General features: G+C 44.1%; 1 protein-coding gene across 1 annotated transcript in view; it reads right to left on the bottom strand.

Moving 5' to 3' along the window:
- Positions 1 to 663: 663 nt before the first annotated feature.
- Positions 664 to 15846, bottom strand: part of RBFA (ribosome binding factor A (putative)) — a 15987-nt gene continuing 804 nt past the window's right edge. The window contains exons 2-7 of the mRNA XM_019544517.1: positions 14884 to 14926; positions 11146 to 11322; positions 9765 to 9874; positions 8160 to 8244; positions 5756 to 5823; positions 664 to 2185 (exon numbers count right to left, since the gene is read on the bottom strand). Of these exons, the coding sequence (XP_019400062.1) occupies positions 1777 to 2185; positions 5756 to 5823; positions 8160 to 8244; positions 9765 to 9874; positions 11146 to 11322; positions 14884 to 14926 (892 nt within the window). The 3' untranslated portion in view covers positions 664 to 1776. The remainder of the gene's footprint in view (positions 2186 to 5755; positions 5824 to 8159; positions 8245 to 9764; positions 9875 to 11145; positions 11323 to 14883; positions 14927 to 15846) is intronic.

Below are 15846 nucleotides of genomic sequence, written 5' to 3' on the forward strand. Positions count from 1 at the left end.
CCCCAGTACTCTTTCCTGCCATGGCAGGGGGTCGGACTAGATGATCTACTCAGGTCCCTTCTGACCCTAGAAACTATGAAACTATGAAGAACACAAGAAGAGTAATTTACTGGTGGCTATAGTTAGGAAAGAGTTTAAACTTACCTACCACAGAATATATGAACAGATAGTAGATACACCCTAAGTCATGTCTAATATGTAACTGGGGCTTTCTTACTTGTTCATACCTGATTGCTAATGCATCAAAACTGTGTTGTAGGAAGAAGAGGTAAAATAAGTAAACTTATACAATCTGTATTAGAGAGGGAAAGGAGATGGCTGGTTCTGCAAATGTATCCAAGTGGATATCAAGTTAATTGAGGAGAATCATTTGCTATCAGTAAGCTGGCAATAAATAAGCAAACCCTCATTTACCATTCAGGACTGGTTTCCCCTTGTGCAAAATGGATAGAGAGAGGGAGAACGATACAAAACCACTGGAAAGACTCTAGTCTTTTGGCCTCTGCAAGGCTCGTGGTAATTGAACCTAGTATATGCTAGGATTTTTCCTCAAAGTCCTTTTTGGGGGAGGGCAGCATACAAATACAAAGACAGCTGGAACAGTAAAGTTACAACACAATTTTTCCCCTAATGAAGAGACTGAATGACAGTTAAGCCATCACATATCTTAAATGATTTTAATGTATTTGGGGAAGAATTAGACATAGAGGCCATGGCTGCACTAGAAATGAAAGTATGTCTTGTGTCTTAAAAGCTTAATAGTCAAGAAAAGCTCCAGGTTTTAATATATTAAATGGTTAAGGTAAATCCCTGGAAGACTTCAAGTTTATCTGGACCAAGGAACCCATGTTAGCCACTGCATAAAGGCACACTTCCCCCGCGCCTCCTTCCTTTTTCATTTTGTTTTTCTTAAGGCCATAGGGAGGAAGAGTTACTAGAGAAACTATTGGCTAATTGAAGATTAAAATATCAGCTGCTTTCAGGAATTCTGCAAACTGCAATCTGTTTAGTGTCCAACTCTGTTCATAATAAAAAACAAGAGCTACATATGTACTAAACAAATGTAGAACAGGAGGATAGGAAAAAAAAGATTGCATCCATTCATTCTGTGCCTCGTTTACTTATACTCTCCTCCAAAGAGAGGCTTAAAAAGCCTATGTCTTTCCAAGCTTCATGGAAACCAAGTCTTACTTCATGAATTTCTTAATGTTTACAGTTCAAATGAAATAGTTCAAAATGTGTATATACTTGTACAGTTTAAAGAAGTCTTAGTAATGTAAGAGCACAACACCAAGATATACTTAAATCTTCAAGAAGTAGATTCCAAACTTGCAGATTAATAGCATGCTAGGGTTCTAAAGTAACATAATCATGTCCTCTGAAATCCTTCTCTTTGACAGATCATTGCACTTATATCAAGACAAAGGAAATTAACTTCCTAGGAGGCAACCAATATGTTTTAGCTCACAATAAAGTTGCTTCGTCTATAACAGGATAAGGAACTTTGCCTGCAACCCTCAGCACAACCATAACATTTCTAAAACCTTAAATTCTTAGTTAGTTCAAAAAAGTTCAACTTATGTCATACTTATTAAAAACAGCATTTTAAACTTCTTTTACTGTGACATTTTGTATTCATTAGTTTTTCCATATCATACCATACCTTTTGAGGGTGGAAGAGGAAAATCAAGTGGAGTTACACAGCTAATGCTTCAGCATATATTCTAGCCAACTTTTTATCTGCTATTTTTATTGAGAAATGTACGGCTTATAATATCACTTCAGTTTTGTAGTGGATGGGTTTTGGTTTATGTCATCATCTGCCTTAAATTCATTTACCTCATCCTGTAATTCATCTTCCAATTCATTCTCTGAGAAGGATACAGTTTCATCATCCAAATATTCTGTGTTGTAGTTGTTCAATAAGTATTCCTGAGGTGGAACATAATTCTGAAAAGAATCCATTGTCGTCTTCTTTTTCATTCTCATATGTTTTTGCACTTCAGCCAACTGCTTATGCTGCTGTTCTGCCCACCCAATGCCTTCTACATTTTTCATTTTTTTCATTTTTTTGTATTCCATTATTTGTTTATTCAGGACTTTATGATCAACACCAAAAAGATTTGACTGGAGAGATGAAGCTGACATATCAGAGGACAATGTAGTCACTGAAGTCTCTGATTCACTGTGGAAAGGAAAAAGAGAATTTAAATGCATGTTCAAGTTATTCCCCTGGAAGAAGCTAAGGAATCGGTTTACGTGCAATTGGTTAAGTTTCAGTTGGATTTTATGAATTACCTATATATGCTTATTATCTTGCTTTACTGTGTTCTCATTCCTGTTCCCTGTGTTAAGGAGATGAGGGAATGGCATCAAATAGAATGTAATTCAACAAAGGTAAGTGTAAGGTACACAACCTAGAAAAGGAGGAATCCCCAGCACACCTATAGGTTGGGGGAAGACCTCCTCAGCAGCTCAGAGGCTGAGGGAGATCTTGGAGTCATAGTTCACTCCAAGATGAACATGAGCCGGCAGTGTAATGAGGCCATTAACAAAGCCAACTGCACCTTGCCGTGTATTAGCAGATGCAAGACCAACAGACTAAGGGAGGTGATGCTCCCCCTCTATGTGGCATTGATCGGGCCACAGTTGGAGTACTGTGTCCAGTTTTGGGCGCCACACTTTAAGAGGAACTTGAGGGGAGACCTTGTAGCCGCCTATAAGTTTATCAAGGGAGGACAACAGGGAATTAGTGATGTGCTATTTACCAGAGCACCCCAGGGAGTAACTAGGAATAATGGGTGCAAACTAGTGGAGAGTAGATTTAAGTTAGACATTAGGAAGAAATTTTTTACAGCAAGGGTTCCAGAATACGAATGGGCTTCCAGGAGAGGTGGTGCTATCACGTAACTTGGAGGTCTTCAAGAGGAGGCTTGATAGTCACCTGGCTGGGGTCATCTGACCTTGGTCCTCTTTCCTGCCAGGGCAGGGGGTCGGACACAATGATTCTTTGTGGTCCCTTCCGACTCTACAATCTATGAATCTATGTCCATCCTCAAATAGGTCTACTGTTAAAACTATCAATACCTGAGCAATGAGAGGTGGGAGGAAGCAGGAGGAGGAGAGGCCTGAAGTAGGGCTGGCAGTGATAGGACAAATGGCTGCCCACCAAGCAGAATTGTGTCAGCGCAGCGTTTGCTAACCCTTCTGCCACTGAAAGCCACGTTTACCAGGGATCAGAGGCCACAAATTTTGCAGCAGGCCACTCTACCCAGCCATGCCACCAACACCCACAGCCCACCAGTAGCCTGGCAGGCCAGATGGAGCAGTTCCATAAGTATGATCCAGCCCATGGGCCACATGTTTAACAGCCTTACCTCAAGTGATTCTGAGCTAGGCTCAACAAATATTCAAGAGGAGAGAGAAAACAAAGGAATGGAAATGCTCATAGGTGTTTATTTATAACTGGGTATTCTGCTCGGCAACATGATTCATTTGGAACCCTTCCTCCAAAGCCTGGTTCACTAATTTCCACTGCTACCTCTTCCTGAGAAGGTGAACTATAAACTAGAGTACTCACAAAGTGGATCTCTGGAAAAAGATGTTTTTATATAACAATAATGTCTGATGGCATTAGTACTGGATCTGGGGACCTGCTACAGCAGTTCTGAGACCGCACTTCTATAAATAGGAAAGAGACAGCTTGTTCCCAGAGTGACCATCACAAACAGATAAAGAAAAGAGACTGTATTGGAGCTAGAGGCTCAGAAAGCTTAAAGTACATGGGCCCAAACTGAAAACTGGTGTGTATTCTGCAGGGAAAACCTTTACCGTGGCCACAGCATTCCCCCAAAAGATGCATCAAATTTGCATCTAGTGAACTGGACCATGAATCTTTTAAGGCACAACAATTCACCAGGTTGCTTTACCAGGACACTGCAGCAAGCAGTCAGGTGTTTAGTTGGGCTCAAGTGTATCCATCCTGCATCTCACCACCATTCTAACAGGGAATTCATCAAAATTCCTCATAAAATAAGAATGATTCCTGACTTGATCACCTTCAGAGTATCATTCTAAAACTCACATGTCTGTCTACATGTGCGCAGACATTTAGTTCCCAGGGACAAGTAGCAGTGGCACACCTTGAGCCACAACTACTTGTCGCTGGGGACTGCCTGTGCCATGCACACTTTGGCACAGAGTAAGTTGCCTTGGGTGGGGTAGGAGAGACAGTGCCTGGCCCCAACAGCCTTACCTGGGGTTCTGGGGGCCTCCTGGGGCCGCAGTCATGGCGATTCTGCTGCGCAGAGCCTGGCTGACAGCAGAGCATGGCTTCGGGTGGCCCAGCTCCACTTTTCAGCAGCACATGCTACCCGAGTGTGTACTGTGCCAGGTTTTTTTTTCAGCATTTTTTTTTTTTTAACCCCTGGATATCCCATGGGGGAAAAAAACAGTGCAACTCATGCTTGGGCAGTGAGTCCCTGCAGCACGGAGAACACCAGACTGTGAAGTATGTGGCGCTGCAAATGTGTTTGCGGTGCCACATACTGCACAACTGTGCTCATCTGGACATGCCCATGAAGCTGGTTTATATATAGGAAAAAATTACCAGAACTGTACTAGTTAGTCCATATAGGGAGTTATTCTGACATTTATTCTGGAATAAAAATGGCACTATGGAGTTCTTCTGCTATACTGGTAATTTCCCTATGAATAAGTCTCCGCAATACTTGTGTATGTTTCCAGAGTCTACCATGAAGATCTGTTACACTTGCCTTGCATATTTTTTAACTTTTTAAGGTCTCATATTATGGAAGTTAGCATCGTATAAATTCCTAGGATAGAGCAGTGGGCTCAGGAGTGCCAGACCCTTTAACATATTAATTTACTAAGTACAGAGAAGTCCCTATGCCATGACTAATATCCGATGTCCTTCTATAGAGCTACCCATGAAATTCAAGGCCAACAGACTACCAAAACAAAAGTATCCTCTACTCTGGGTCAAAAGCATTTTTTTCTGTCCCTATCCTACTGCTCATAGATGCTGCTTGCTGAAGAAAATGCTGAAGCAGATAAATGCTGAGATCACCAACAGAGCAGAGCTGACTTCTGCGATTCAGTGTTTCAAATTAGAAGCAATTAATCCAGAAAGAATGAACTGCATGAGACTCTTCAACCTACAAACTGTACCTTTGTGCATGTGCAGGAGAACCAACAAGCAAAATAAACATCCACACTGAGTAAAATACAAGACTAAATGTAATGTATGAAGAATGTGAAATGATTTTTAATATTTTGTTAATCTTTATCCAAGGTGCAACGTGAGTGAGGGAAGGCTTATAAATATTAACCGTATTTTGAAAGTGGAAGTTTTTTGTGTCAAATCCTATGTAAAATAAAATAAAATGAAATAAAATACTATCCCTTAATATAGCTGGTGTTTAGTTTTAAATGTCTATTTAATTTGTCTAGCTTTATATACAATACAAGCTGAGTTTTTTTAAAGACTATCTGCCCAATAAGAAACTCTTTAAACTGCACTAATTATGCCTTTTTATATAACTCCACTATACTAAATTTTTAAGTGTTACAGTTCAGATACCATGATAGGATATAAATGCATACAAATTTCAGACAGACACAACACCATTATTTCTGATGTCTTTAACAGTATTCTATTTCAAACTAGATATAGATAGCTGAAGACAACTGCCACTTGTTGCGCAATTTTGACAAAAATCACAAAAAACCTCACCTGAAATCATTTTGAGACGAATTTTCTTTTTCAGGTCCAAAATCAGCAACTGCCAGTAACTCATCAATCTGTAAAATGGGTTAATAAAACCCCAATTAAAGTTCCAGTATAAAAGCTCTTCTGTTCACATTCAGAAAAGAAACAGGCCTGTAGAAGACCTAATAGAGAGCTCTGGTTTACATGTATGAATGTCCTACTTACCTCCCTCTAGGCTTCTGAAAAAGGATCTCTTGTAAAATATTCTATGTTCTATTCCAAGTAATCATCCACTTAATTTACCATGGCCTCTCGGTAAGTACTATAAAATGCAATGTGGAGCAGAGTCTTTCCTTGGCAGCAGGGTTAAGTGGGCAATCTAACAGATCTTTTCTATTTCTAATTTATCAGCCTTGGGACATATTGCAAGTGCCTTCCCTGCTTGTAATCTTTATACCAAATGGTATAATTAATGCAGAGATTACTGTTTCTTTCAGGTCAGGATAAAGGACTAAAAACCCTAAAACGATTAGCCACTACACGCCTACATTTTAGTTTCAATTTCTACTTTTTTTTTTTTTTGCTGGTGACACAGGTATAGTAGAAAAATTCTCACTCTGGTTGAAGTGTGCTGGCATGAAACATTTTCTTGATCCGGAAGTACTCTGAGAAAATTCAATATTTAATTTCTGAGTGAATAATGAAGCTCATCCTCCTTTTTCAAACATTGCTAGTTAAACACTAGATGTTCCCATGCTTCTGACAGCAGTGATAACTGTTTAAGCCCATTGCCAGCAACTTTATATCTAAGAATCAGCTAAATCAGGTCACAGAACTGACTTCAATTAGTTTTTAGTATTATTCTTAAATACCAGCCCAATACCTGGGCTACTCAGTTCCCATAAGAGTCCACAGACCAGTACACTCTCTAATACCTAGGCTAAGTACAGACAGTCCAAAAGCCTAAGGCTGAATAAATTCAATGTTCAAAGATTAGTCTAAGTTGTGTAGGCTAAACCGATAAGCAAGTAAACAGACATTCACTTTTGATTCTAGATATGCAGTCACATGCCTGCAGTGGCCCAGGCCAGAAGCCAGAGGTGTGCTAGAGCATACCTCCCTGCTTGGCTGGAGCAGACAGCTTGGGCCAAGGCTCCTGGGAGGGAGGTTGGCAGGGGAAGTCCAAAGCATCCTGGGATGCTGGAGGACTGTGAGTTAATTTGAATCTGGAGGAGATCTGGGACAGAATTTCAATAAACTGATTTAACTTAAATCAGTTAAGTCTGCTACTACATCCATCTAGGTTTATCTTAGACCAGTTTCAACCATTTTGAAAGTGGCTTATGTGTGCTGAACTTCTGTTGTGTTACAGATTTGAACTGGTTTCCAATCACTTATACCAGTTTATGCATAATTTCTGTCCCTAGCCCTTAAAATTGCACAATCACTACCAAATTTGTCTCTTTGATTGTCCTTAAAAACAACAACAAACACCAAGGGGACAATATTCTAGAAGTACTCCACTATTCTGACAAGCCCTTCTACCTTTACCTAGATAATGCCCTCAGTAGTTAATATCCATGCTTCTTTCCATCAGAGAGTCAGTGGCTTTTTTACAGTATTCAAAATTGGTTCCCAAGACAACTCAACTGGTTATAATCTCTACTCTGTTGTCTGCAATGCATTCAGCCAGCTGGTCACCCTATTACTGTCTTCTTTCTCTTTACCATTAGGTTACGGGACTAGTTTTCCTTAGAGGTCGTATCAGCACCGATAAAAGGAAAATAGACGTTATCACAATCTGATTCTAGTTCTATTGGATTAACCTACTTACCAGTCAGAAACATTCTTAGAGAAAAAATATTAACAAGTTAAAAAAGTGGGTAATGTCAATGGGTTCATAAAAAAACTCCAGAGACTGTTGTCCACCACCTAAAAAGAACAAGTGTAACCCAGGAGAGAACCATACAAATTACACTTGACTTATATGCAGGGTCAACCTACAAACAAGCCCCTGGACAATCTTGCATTTTGTTCTGGTAATAACTTTGTGTACTGAATAAAAATGCAGAACTGGAACTCTCTCAATGCAGGATTTTACTATTTTAGTGTGTTTAACTATTTAGGTCCTTTTCTTAGTTATCTGCTTCTCTGGAAGGGTTTTGTAAGGGTGGTAACAGCTCAAAGACTTTTTCTGCGTATCATCTTATATTTGTGGGTGGGGAAAAGCTGCTTCCCTAAAACAATGTGAAACCAAGATGACTTATATTACCATGTCAACTTATAATCAGAACAGTATGACAGAATTGCTTTCCAGGTGTACTGACTAAACTTCGAGTCCGCTTAAACACCGTACATGTCAAACCATCCATTCCAAAACCATTGTAACATGTGATACTTATGCACCAAATCAGTGATTCTGTCTTACCTTTCTCATGGCTTCAGCTTCTTTATCTTTAACAAATACTATTGGAGGCATATTTCGCAGAACCTGACGAGCTAGCAAAAGATACCTGGGAAAAATGCAGTGTCCAGATATGTGTTAAAGTACAGCATCATTAGAGCAAATGCAGTATTTGTTAAATAAAAATGCATCAGAAATGCACTGTCAGGCAAGGATCCTGTTTGCAAATCCTATCATTCTGAAGGGTATCACTTAGATGACAAATTTTAGGATATCACACGTTTATTTGATATGCTAGTGTTACACTAGCTTAAAACTTGTCCTCCAGGGAAATTCTTCTTATCTGGTCGGATATGGCCGTGGCTCATCAAAGGAAATTATATGAGCCAAAATAACCAGAAATGCAGATAACCAACATCTTAATATAGAATATTCAAATGAGAGTCACTTTGGTGAATTTAGAATACCTTAAGGATTTCTTACGGAAAACTTCTAATAGGCAAGGGTGTGTATGAAGCAGATAAGCTGTTTACAGCCATGGTTTTTAACCTACAGTCTGTGGACTAAATCTGGTCTTTGGAGCAGTGTCATCTGGTCTGTGAGGTTCCTCATGAAAATTTGGTGGTGGGGGAGCAGTGGCAGCATTACTTGCTGCTAAATTTCCAGACCCATAGGGAGCTCCAGTAGCAAAACTGAGGGGAGGCAGAACAACTGGGGCAGCAGCACCAGGTGCCACAAAAATAGCCACTGCCACAGCAGCTGACCGCACCAACAGCACCATGACAACTAGTGCTGTTCCATGTGTTGCAGCTGTCCTGCAACATCTCTTGGGAGCGCCATAAGCTAGATAATATTGCCCCATGTGCCATTATCAGGCTGGCACATAGGGGTGGTCCATGACTGGAACTAATGCACAGGGTAAAGCTGCAGGCACAATCCAGTCCCGCAGTACTCATTTGGCCAACAGAGCTGGATGACTCGGGCACCAGCAATTTACAGCAGGGGTGCGGAGCCAAGCCATCCGGCCCATGGGAAAATTTTTCAGGGGGGTGCTGAAAACTCTGCATGGTCCAACACAGCCTTGCCCTGGCTATTGCCATGCAGTGGGATCAGGACCAGATCAGGCTGGGCTGCTCCTCATTCTACCCTCTCACCTGCAACCTGCATGTCTGAACCACCCCTCTCCCACACATCTGAATTGGGGTGGGCTATGTCCTGCCCTCCCTCCACCCTCCCGTGCATCCAGATTGGGGCTGCACTACTCTGAACCTCACCCCACCCCACCCTTGTGCATCTGAATGGGGGTCACTCCACACTCCTCCTGGTGCACCTGGAGCAGTGCTGGGATGCTCCCCACCCCTCCTTGTATCTGGATCAGGACTGCTCCCTGGCCCCTCTTCCCCCACACATCTGGATCAGGGCTGCTCCACCCCATCCCCTACCTTCCATGTCTGGATTGGGATTGGGTCACCCCTACTTCCCTGGGCAAACAGATCAGGGTCAGGTTGCACAGTATCCTCACCCCCTCTGCAGCTGGATTGGGGACCCACCATGGATTGCACCCCTCAACAGATCCAGCCCACATGGTGAAAAGGTTGGGCACCACAGGTTTATAGCATGCACTAGTACCTTATACGTAGAGCACTTTTCTGTAGAATACTTTCCACATGCTTGATGTTACCTACTGCAGTAGAATTCCAGTACACACGACATACTGAAAAGTCTGATACCAGGGATACCTGCAAAATGCAAAGACTATTACACAACACTTTACTTAACAACAACAAAACCCCCAAAACATTCACACTTTAAGATGTCTACTATGACCCATGCAGATATGGGTTGACCCGTGCCAAACCTGCGCTGCTACCAGTAGGCCTTGTTTCTTAGAGTAGGAGTGGGGAGCAATGCCCATATATGTTATGACCTAAATTAAACTATACTAGTGGCTTTCAACCTATTTTTTTTTAATTTGCAGACTCCTAAAAAATTTAAAATGAAGATTCAGACCCTTTTGAATTTTAAGTGAGGGTATTCACACACTTTTAATTGACCATAGTTTGGGGTGTACCAAAGTTGAAGCAGATGCTGGCCAATTTCACAGGCAGACTGCGGGCCTTGCAGCCATTTTCGTGAGCATAGCACAGTGGGCCCCCCACACCTCTGACTGGCCATGGGGCCCTGGTAGCACCCCCCTCCCCCACTGCTGATCAGCTGCAAGAGCTGTCTGTCATACAGCCCCATCCCTCGACACTGACTGGCTGCAAGGGCTGTCTGTCCAGCAGGCAGCCCTCATAACCAATCAGCAGTGAAGGGTGGCAATCTTGCCATACCAGCTCCACGCCGTCTCCCATTCCCCTCCCCAGCGGACTGTGTAGCCAGGCTGCAGTGGCCACAAGGACTGGCAAGCATTTTATTTTTGGTGAAGATTTTTTTTTCTTTTCAGGGAGACTGCCAAAAAAGCAGGCCTCATGCATTTTTGCAGGGCTTGCCTGAAATCGCGAAGTCATGATTTCGGTAGGTCCCTAATCACAGTCATCTTTCATGGACCCCTTAAACATAGTCTGTGGACTCCCAAGGGTCAGAAGACCACAGGCTGAAAACCACCAAACTATACCATTCAAAGTGTATCTCTTTTTGTGTGGGAACATCCAGCCAGCACAAGTCCTGCTCTATGCTGCATAATTTTCTTAGCAGAATCTGAGATCATCTGGCAAAACTGTGAGGGCACACACACTCACAGCTCCCCTACAGTGGCAAAATCTCTTCATTCCATCAGCACAGGAGCACCAACTCTTTAAGCACTGAAACACTTCTGCTGCCACAGAGGAGCTGCCCATAAAACAAGTGTTGGTTCACCTTTGCTTTCTGACAGCCATCAGAGACAGAGAACAGAGCCATGGACCACAGTGCAGGACCCAAGTATAAGCAAGTTCTTTTTGACTACTGTACTTAGTTGTCGCACTGATTATCATAGTGGCTTTACATAAATTGTAGCTTGAGTACTTGCCTTGGAGATGTCCAGCTTAAGATCATAGAGTTCCTGACTGACTTCACAGGTACTCATCAAGTCTGTGATAGTGTTGTACAAGACCTTATTCAGTACACTTATGCGTATACTGTCTTTTTTCCTAGCTTTCTGCTGAGAATCTTTTAGTATAGAGGCCAAGCCCGATGGCTTATATACCTTTAAAAACAAAAATAGTAGCTATAAACACAGTGTTTAAGCAAATCACAAAACATGTCTGGCTCTACATTAGCTGTTACCACATAGGAAAGATCTGGGAGTCATTGTGGACAGTTCGTTAAAAACATCAGCATAGCGGTCAGCAGTGCTCACTCCCACACCCGCTCACTCCCAGCACTCCTCCAGCCTACGGTACAGGTGGGGAGCAGTGCACAGCCTTGACCCCTTGCTCGCCGGCAGTGAAGGAGCTGGTGTGGAGCATGGGGAAAAGCGGCCCCTCCCCCACCCCATGGCCCATGCTCCCTACTGCAGCTGCTCGCAGCCCACACAGGGCTGTCCTAAGCAGGCAGAGGCAGCCCCACATGGACTGCGAGTGGCTGCAGCATGGGGCATTGGCCATGAGGCAGGCAAGGGGTCACTTTTCCCCCGCACTTAGCACCAGCTTGTAACCTGCAGCCACTGCCAGCCTGGGCCCCGCACGGCTCTGAGGTCACCCACTGGGGCTGCATCACAATGGCAGCGGCTATGACCACCCCGCATGCCACGCCAGGCAGTGTTTGCTGCTGCTGCCTGCCCGGAGCTCGTGTGCTGGGCAGCCCAGAGGCAGTGGTGGCAGCCTACCACCACCACGAGCTCCAGGCAGGCAGCAGCAGCAAACGCGGCAAGCCTGGAGCCACGCAGGGCCAGCTTACAAGTTAGTGCTGACTATGGGGGGAAAGCGGCCCTTCCCCCACCCTGTGGCCAGCGTCTCATGCTGCAGCCGCTCGCAGCCCACATAGGGCTGCCTGTGCCTGCTCAGAACAGCCCTGCGCAGGCTGTGAACCTGTGAACAGCTGCAGCAGACAGCATAGGCCATGGGGTGGGGGAGGGGCCACTTTTGCCCACTCTCCACACTAGCTCCTTTCCTGCCCTTCCCCTTCCCTGAGCTTCCCACGCCAGGGCAGTCACCTGGTCCCAGGTCAGAAGCCCCTGCTGGGGCTGCTGGCTTGGGGGGTGGGGCCAGGTGAGCCCTGCTGTTGCAGTAGCTCCCTGAGGATTCCCCTGGGTCCTACTGCCCCTGGTTCCTGACATTTTTGACAGGAACCAAGGACAGATAAATTTTAATTTTCAAAAATGTTTTAGGGTCCCCACGGGCCAGATAGAATGGCCTCTCAGGCTGGATCCAGCCTGCAGGCTGTATTTTCCCCACCCCTGGTTTAGCCCAATTCAAAAAGAGATTGGACAGAGTCTTGGAGAAAAGGGGCTTTAGTAGCTATTGAGCACAGGACTTAGGGATACAACTTCTGAATCACAGCTCCCTAGACTTTAAATGCTGGAGGCTGCAAGTGAGAGAGGAACAATGGAAAAAGCCCTGGTCATATCCAGTTCACTCTTCCTTTCAGCATCTGCTCTCTGCCACTGTGACACAGGATACCAGGCAAGATGGATCTATGGTCTGACCCAGTAAATAGCAATTCTTATGTTCTTAAATGTGATCTAAAGGTACTGTATTAAAGATGTATTGTCTCATATTCTCTAGTATAGCGCAGCTCCTTAAATTTAGCCATCCATTCAGTCCAGTTCAGTAAATCAGTGTTCTACAAGGCAGGGAGTGCAATATGGAAAAATATTTTAAAGATAGCTTTTAAAACTGCACTTCGAATAAAAGTTGCAAGAGAGGGTCAAATTTTGTAGGGTGACTTATTATATAAGGAGTGCTTTAAACACAATACTACATTTTAAACTTCACAAATAGTGTGCTACAGATTATCCAAAACAGTAAAATATTTCAGAAGTGGAGGGGATGTGGCAACTCTGAGGCTAGTTAACTGGCTATTTAGACAACATCCTTTAAACCAGGAATGTAAAACTAATCTGGCCTCATGGGCCCCCACCTGTCACTGCTGATTGGCTCTGAGGGCTGCCTGTTAGACAGACAGCCCTCACAGGCAGTCAGCAGCAAGGGGTGGGGCTATATGACAGACAGCTCTTGAGGCTGATCAGTAGTGAGGGGAAGAGATACCAGGGCCCCATGGATCATCACTCAGCAGCTCTGCAGGCCAGATCAGGACAGACTTCCTGTCCTATGTGCACCATTCACAGTGCTGCGTCTGGGGCTTCTGCTGCATGTGGCATGCAAGCTGGACCCAGCACTGCATGCAACAACAAGGTGTTGGTCCAGGGCGCGTGCTGCATGTGGTGCCCTGCTGGACTAGTTCTGCATGCTGGCTCCAGGGTCAGTCTACAGGCATCCATGAGTACCAGGGCCAGCACACAGGGCCAGTCCAGCAGGGTGCTGCCTGCAGGCCACACCTTGGACCTCCTGTACGGTGTGCAGCCCCAGGTCTAGCTGATGCACCACATGCAGCACAAGCCCTCAACTGGTCCCACAGCTCACGAAGTCAGTTCATATCCAGCCCATAGGTCCTATGTTTAACACTCCTGCTCTAGGCCACTTATCTGAATTTGGATCCTATCGGTAAGGAAGAAAAGTAACTACAATCTTATGGATGTGTGGAACAAACACCACAGTTCACTCGCCAGGGAACAAATATCTACAAACTAAGGTCCATCTACATTACAAAGTTCTGCTAGTACAATGATGCCAGCTATGGGTGAAAACAGATCATAACCTAGCGCTAAGCCAGCTCTCCCACCCAAATTTCAATTGTGGACACAACTCTGCAGGAAGAAGGAAGAATGGCTTCTGCCATTCCAGGAGCTAGCTTACTTCTGAGGGCAGAAAATCTTTTGCCAGCAAAGTTTCATCTATACCAGAGGGCCCAGCTACCATAATTAAAACCTAAAAGTCTAGTTGCTAGGACAGCATTTAAGTCTAAAAACTTATATGAAAAATAAGGTCCCAGTTCTGCCATCACATCACACCCCTAATTCCAGGTGTTTAACAAGTCGCCACTGACTGATCTCATGCATGAATGTGTCGTAAGATTGCAGCCAAGGGCTAACCCACATGGAAAAGAGAGGCAAAATATTGTGGTGGTGAGAACACCATCTTGCAGACAGTAAAGTTGCTTAGAAAAGCAAGACTTCAGGATTAAGGTGATATTTTCCAATGAAGTTATGGCATGAACATCCATGGAACCCAGTGGAAAAACTTACATAGGTATCGTGGGGCACATGAAAAAAGCACATGTACACCAGAATGGAGTACAAACACAAATAAATTACTGCAAACACAAATAACCTGACACTGACAAACTTAAAATAACTCTTTCTGCTATTCCCTTTCCGCTACCCCTTTGCATTATGCCTACATTTAGTCTCCATTTCTACCACCAGACTTGCAATTCCATGGAATGATTGGTGAGTCTTAAACAATTCTTGTGCATAGTCAGCACTTCTGATTCTGGTCGTCAGGCCTGGAATCTTTCCTTCTAACACCCGTTAAAGATGAGACTCCTTTTGACGTGGCGCCTAAACATTAGTGTGACTTCTGTTACTCAGTTTCTGGTGCTTCTTCACTAAGAAATTAGTGCATTTTGACCATGACGGGCAATAGGAAAAGCAAAATTCACCCCTCAGGACGGACATAAAGATGATACTTTAACAGTCTGCACTTACCAGATGAGACTCCAGCCCACGGCTGTCATACCAAAACTTCTTCCTTTTGGAAAAAGATAAACAACATAAAATTACTACACTGGTCTCACTGGTGCCAACCTCACATTTTCAGGGTCCAGGTAACAAAAAGAGCACTTCCCCTGAACAGAAGCCAGTAACACCAGATGAAGACCCTGAACACCTGCTGCCCTTACAAGAGCTCACAGGAAAATCAAATCCTCCCCAAAAAAGAGCAAGGGCTGTGTCCAGATGAGTACAGACCTTGTGCCACTGCTACTTATTCCTGGGGAATGCTGGTACCATGTGCAATCCAGTGTATGGCAGGTTACCCCAGGTAAGGTATGGGAGGCTGGGGCCAGCAGCCTTACCTGGGGGTCTCCTGGGGCTGCAGCCATGGCAAGAAGTCTGGCTGGCAGCCGGAGTGTGGCTCTGGCCTTCCAGGCTCCAGTTTTGGGTGGCACGCACTGCTGTCACATGCACCACCCTGCTTTTATTCAACACGGGTGTTTTTGACCCTGGGATCCTGCAGGGTCAACCCCCCTCCAAGCTGCCACAGGAAATGCCTGCACATGCAGTATGTGGCGCCACACACAGGCCTGCGGTACCACATACTGCACTCGTCTGTGTTAGAAATGGAGTATTGTTAGAAATGCACAGCTTGCATCTTGCACCTGATAAGAAAGAAACACTGCCAAGGGCTTTTTTCCTTGCCCAGCCTTGCCACAGCTCTTCTTATACTAAATCGCAGACTCTCCCCCAGCTTCTCCCTAGCCTTTCTCATGTAGATTACAGAAGCTGGAATTCAACTGACTGTGTCCTTGAAAGAGGGGGGGTTTAAATTCTTGGTGACCTATAGAAGTCTCTGAGCATGCTTAATTAGCTGATGCATATTTACCTCTCCGCCCTGCATACTTAAGTAGTTAATTATAATATACATGCGATGTATGTAGTGTTGTAACCACA

The sequence above is a fragment of the Crocodylus porosus genome, unplaced genomic scaffold (assembly GCF_001723895.1).
Source record: "Crocodylus porosus isolate Cpor-Errol unplaced genomic scaffold, CroPor_comp1, whole genome shotgun sequence".
Lineage (NCBI taxonomy): Eukaryota > Metazoa > Chordata > Crocodylia > Crocodylidae > Crocodylus > Crocodylus porosus.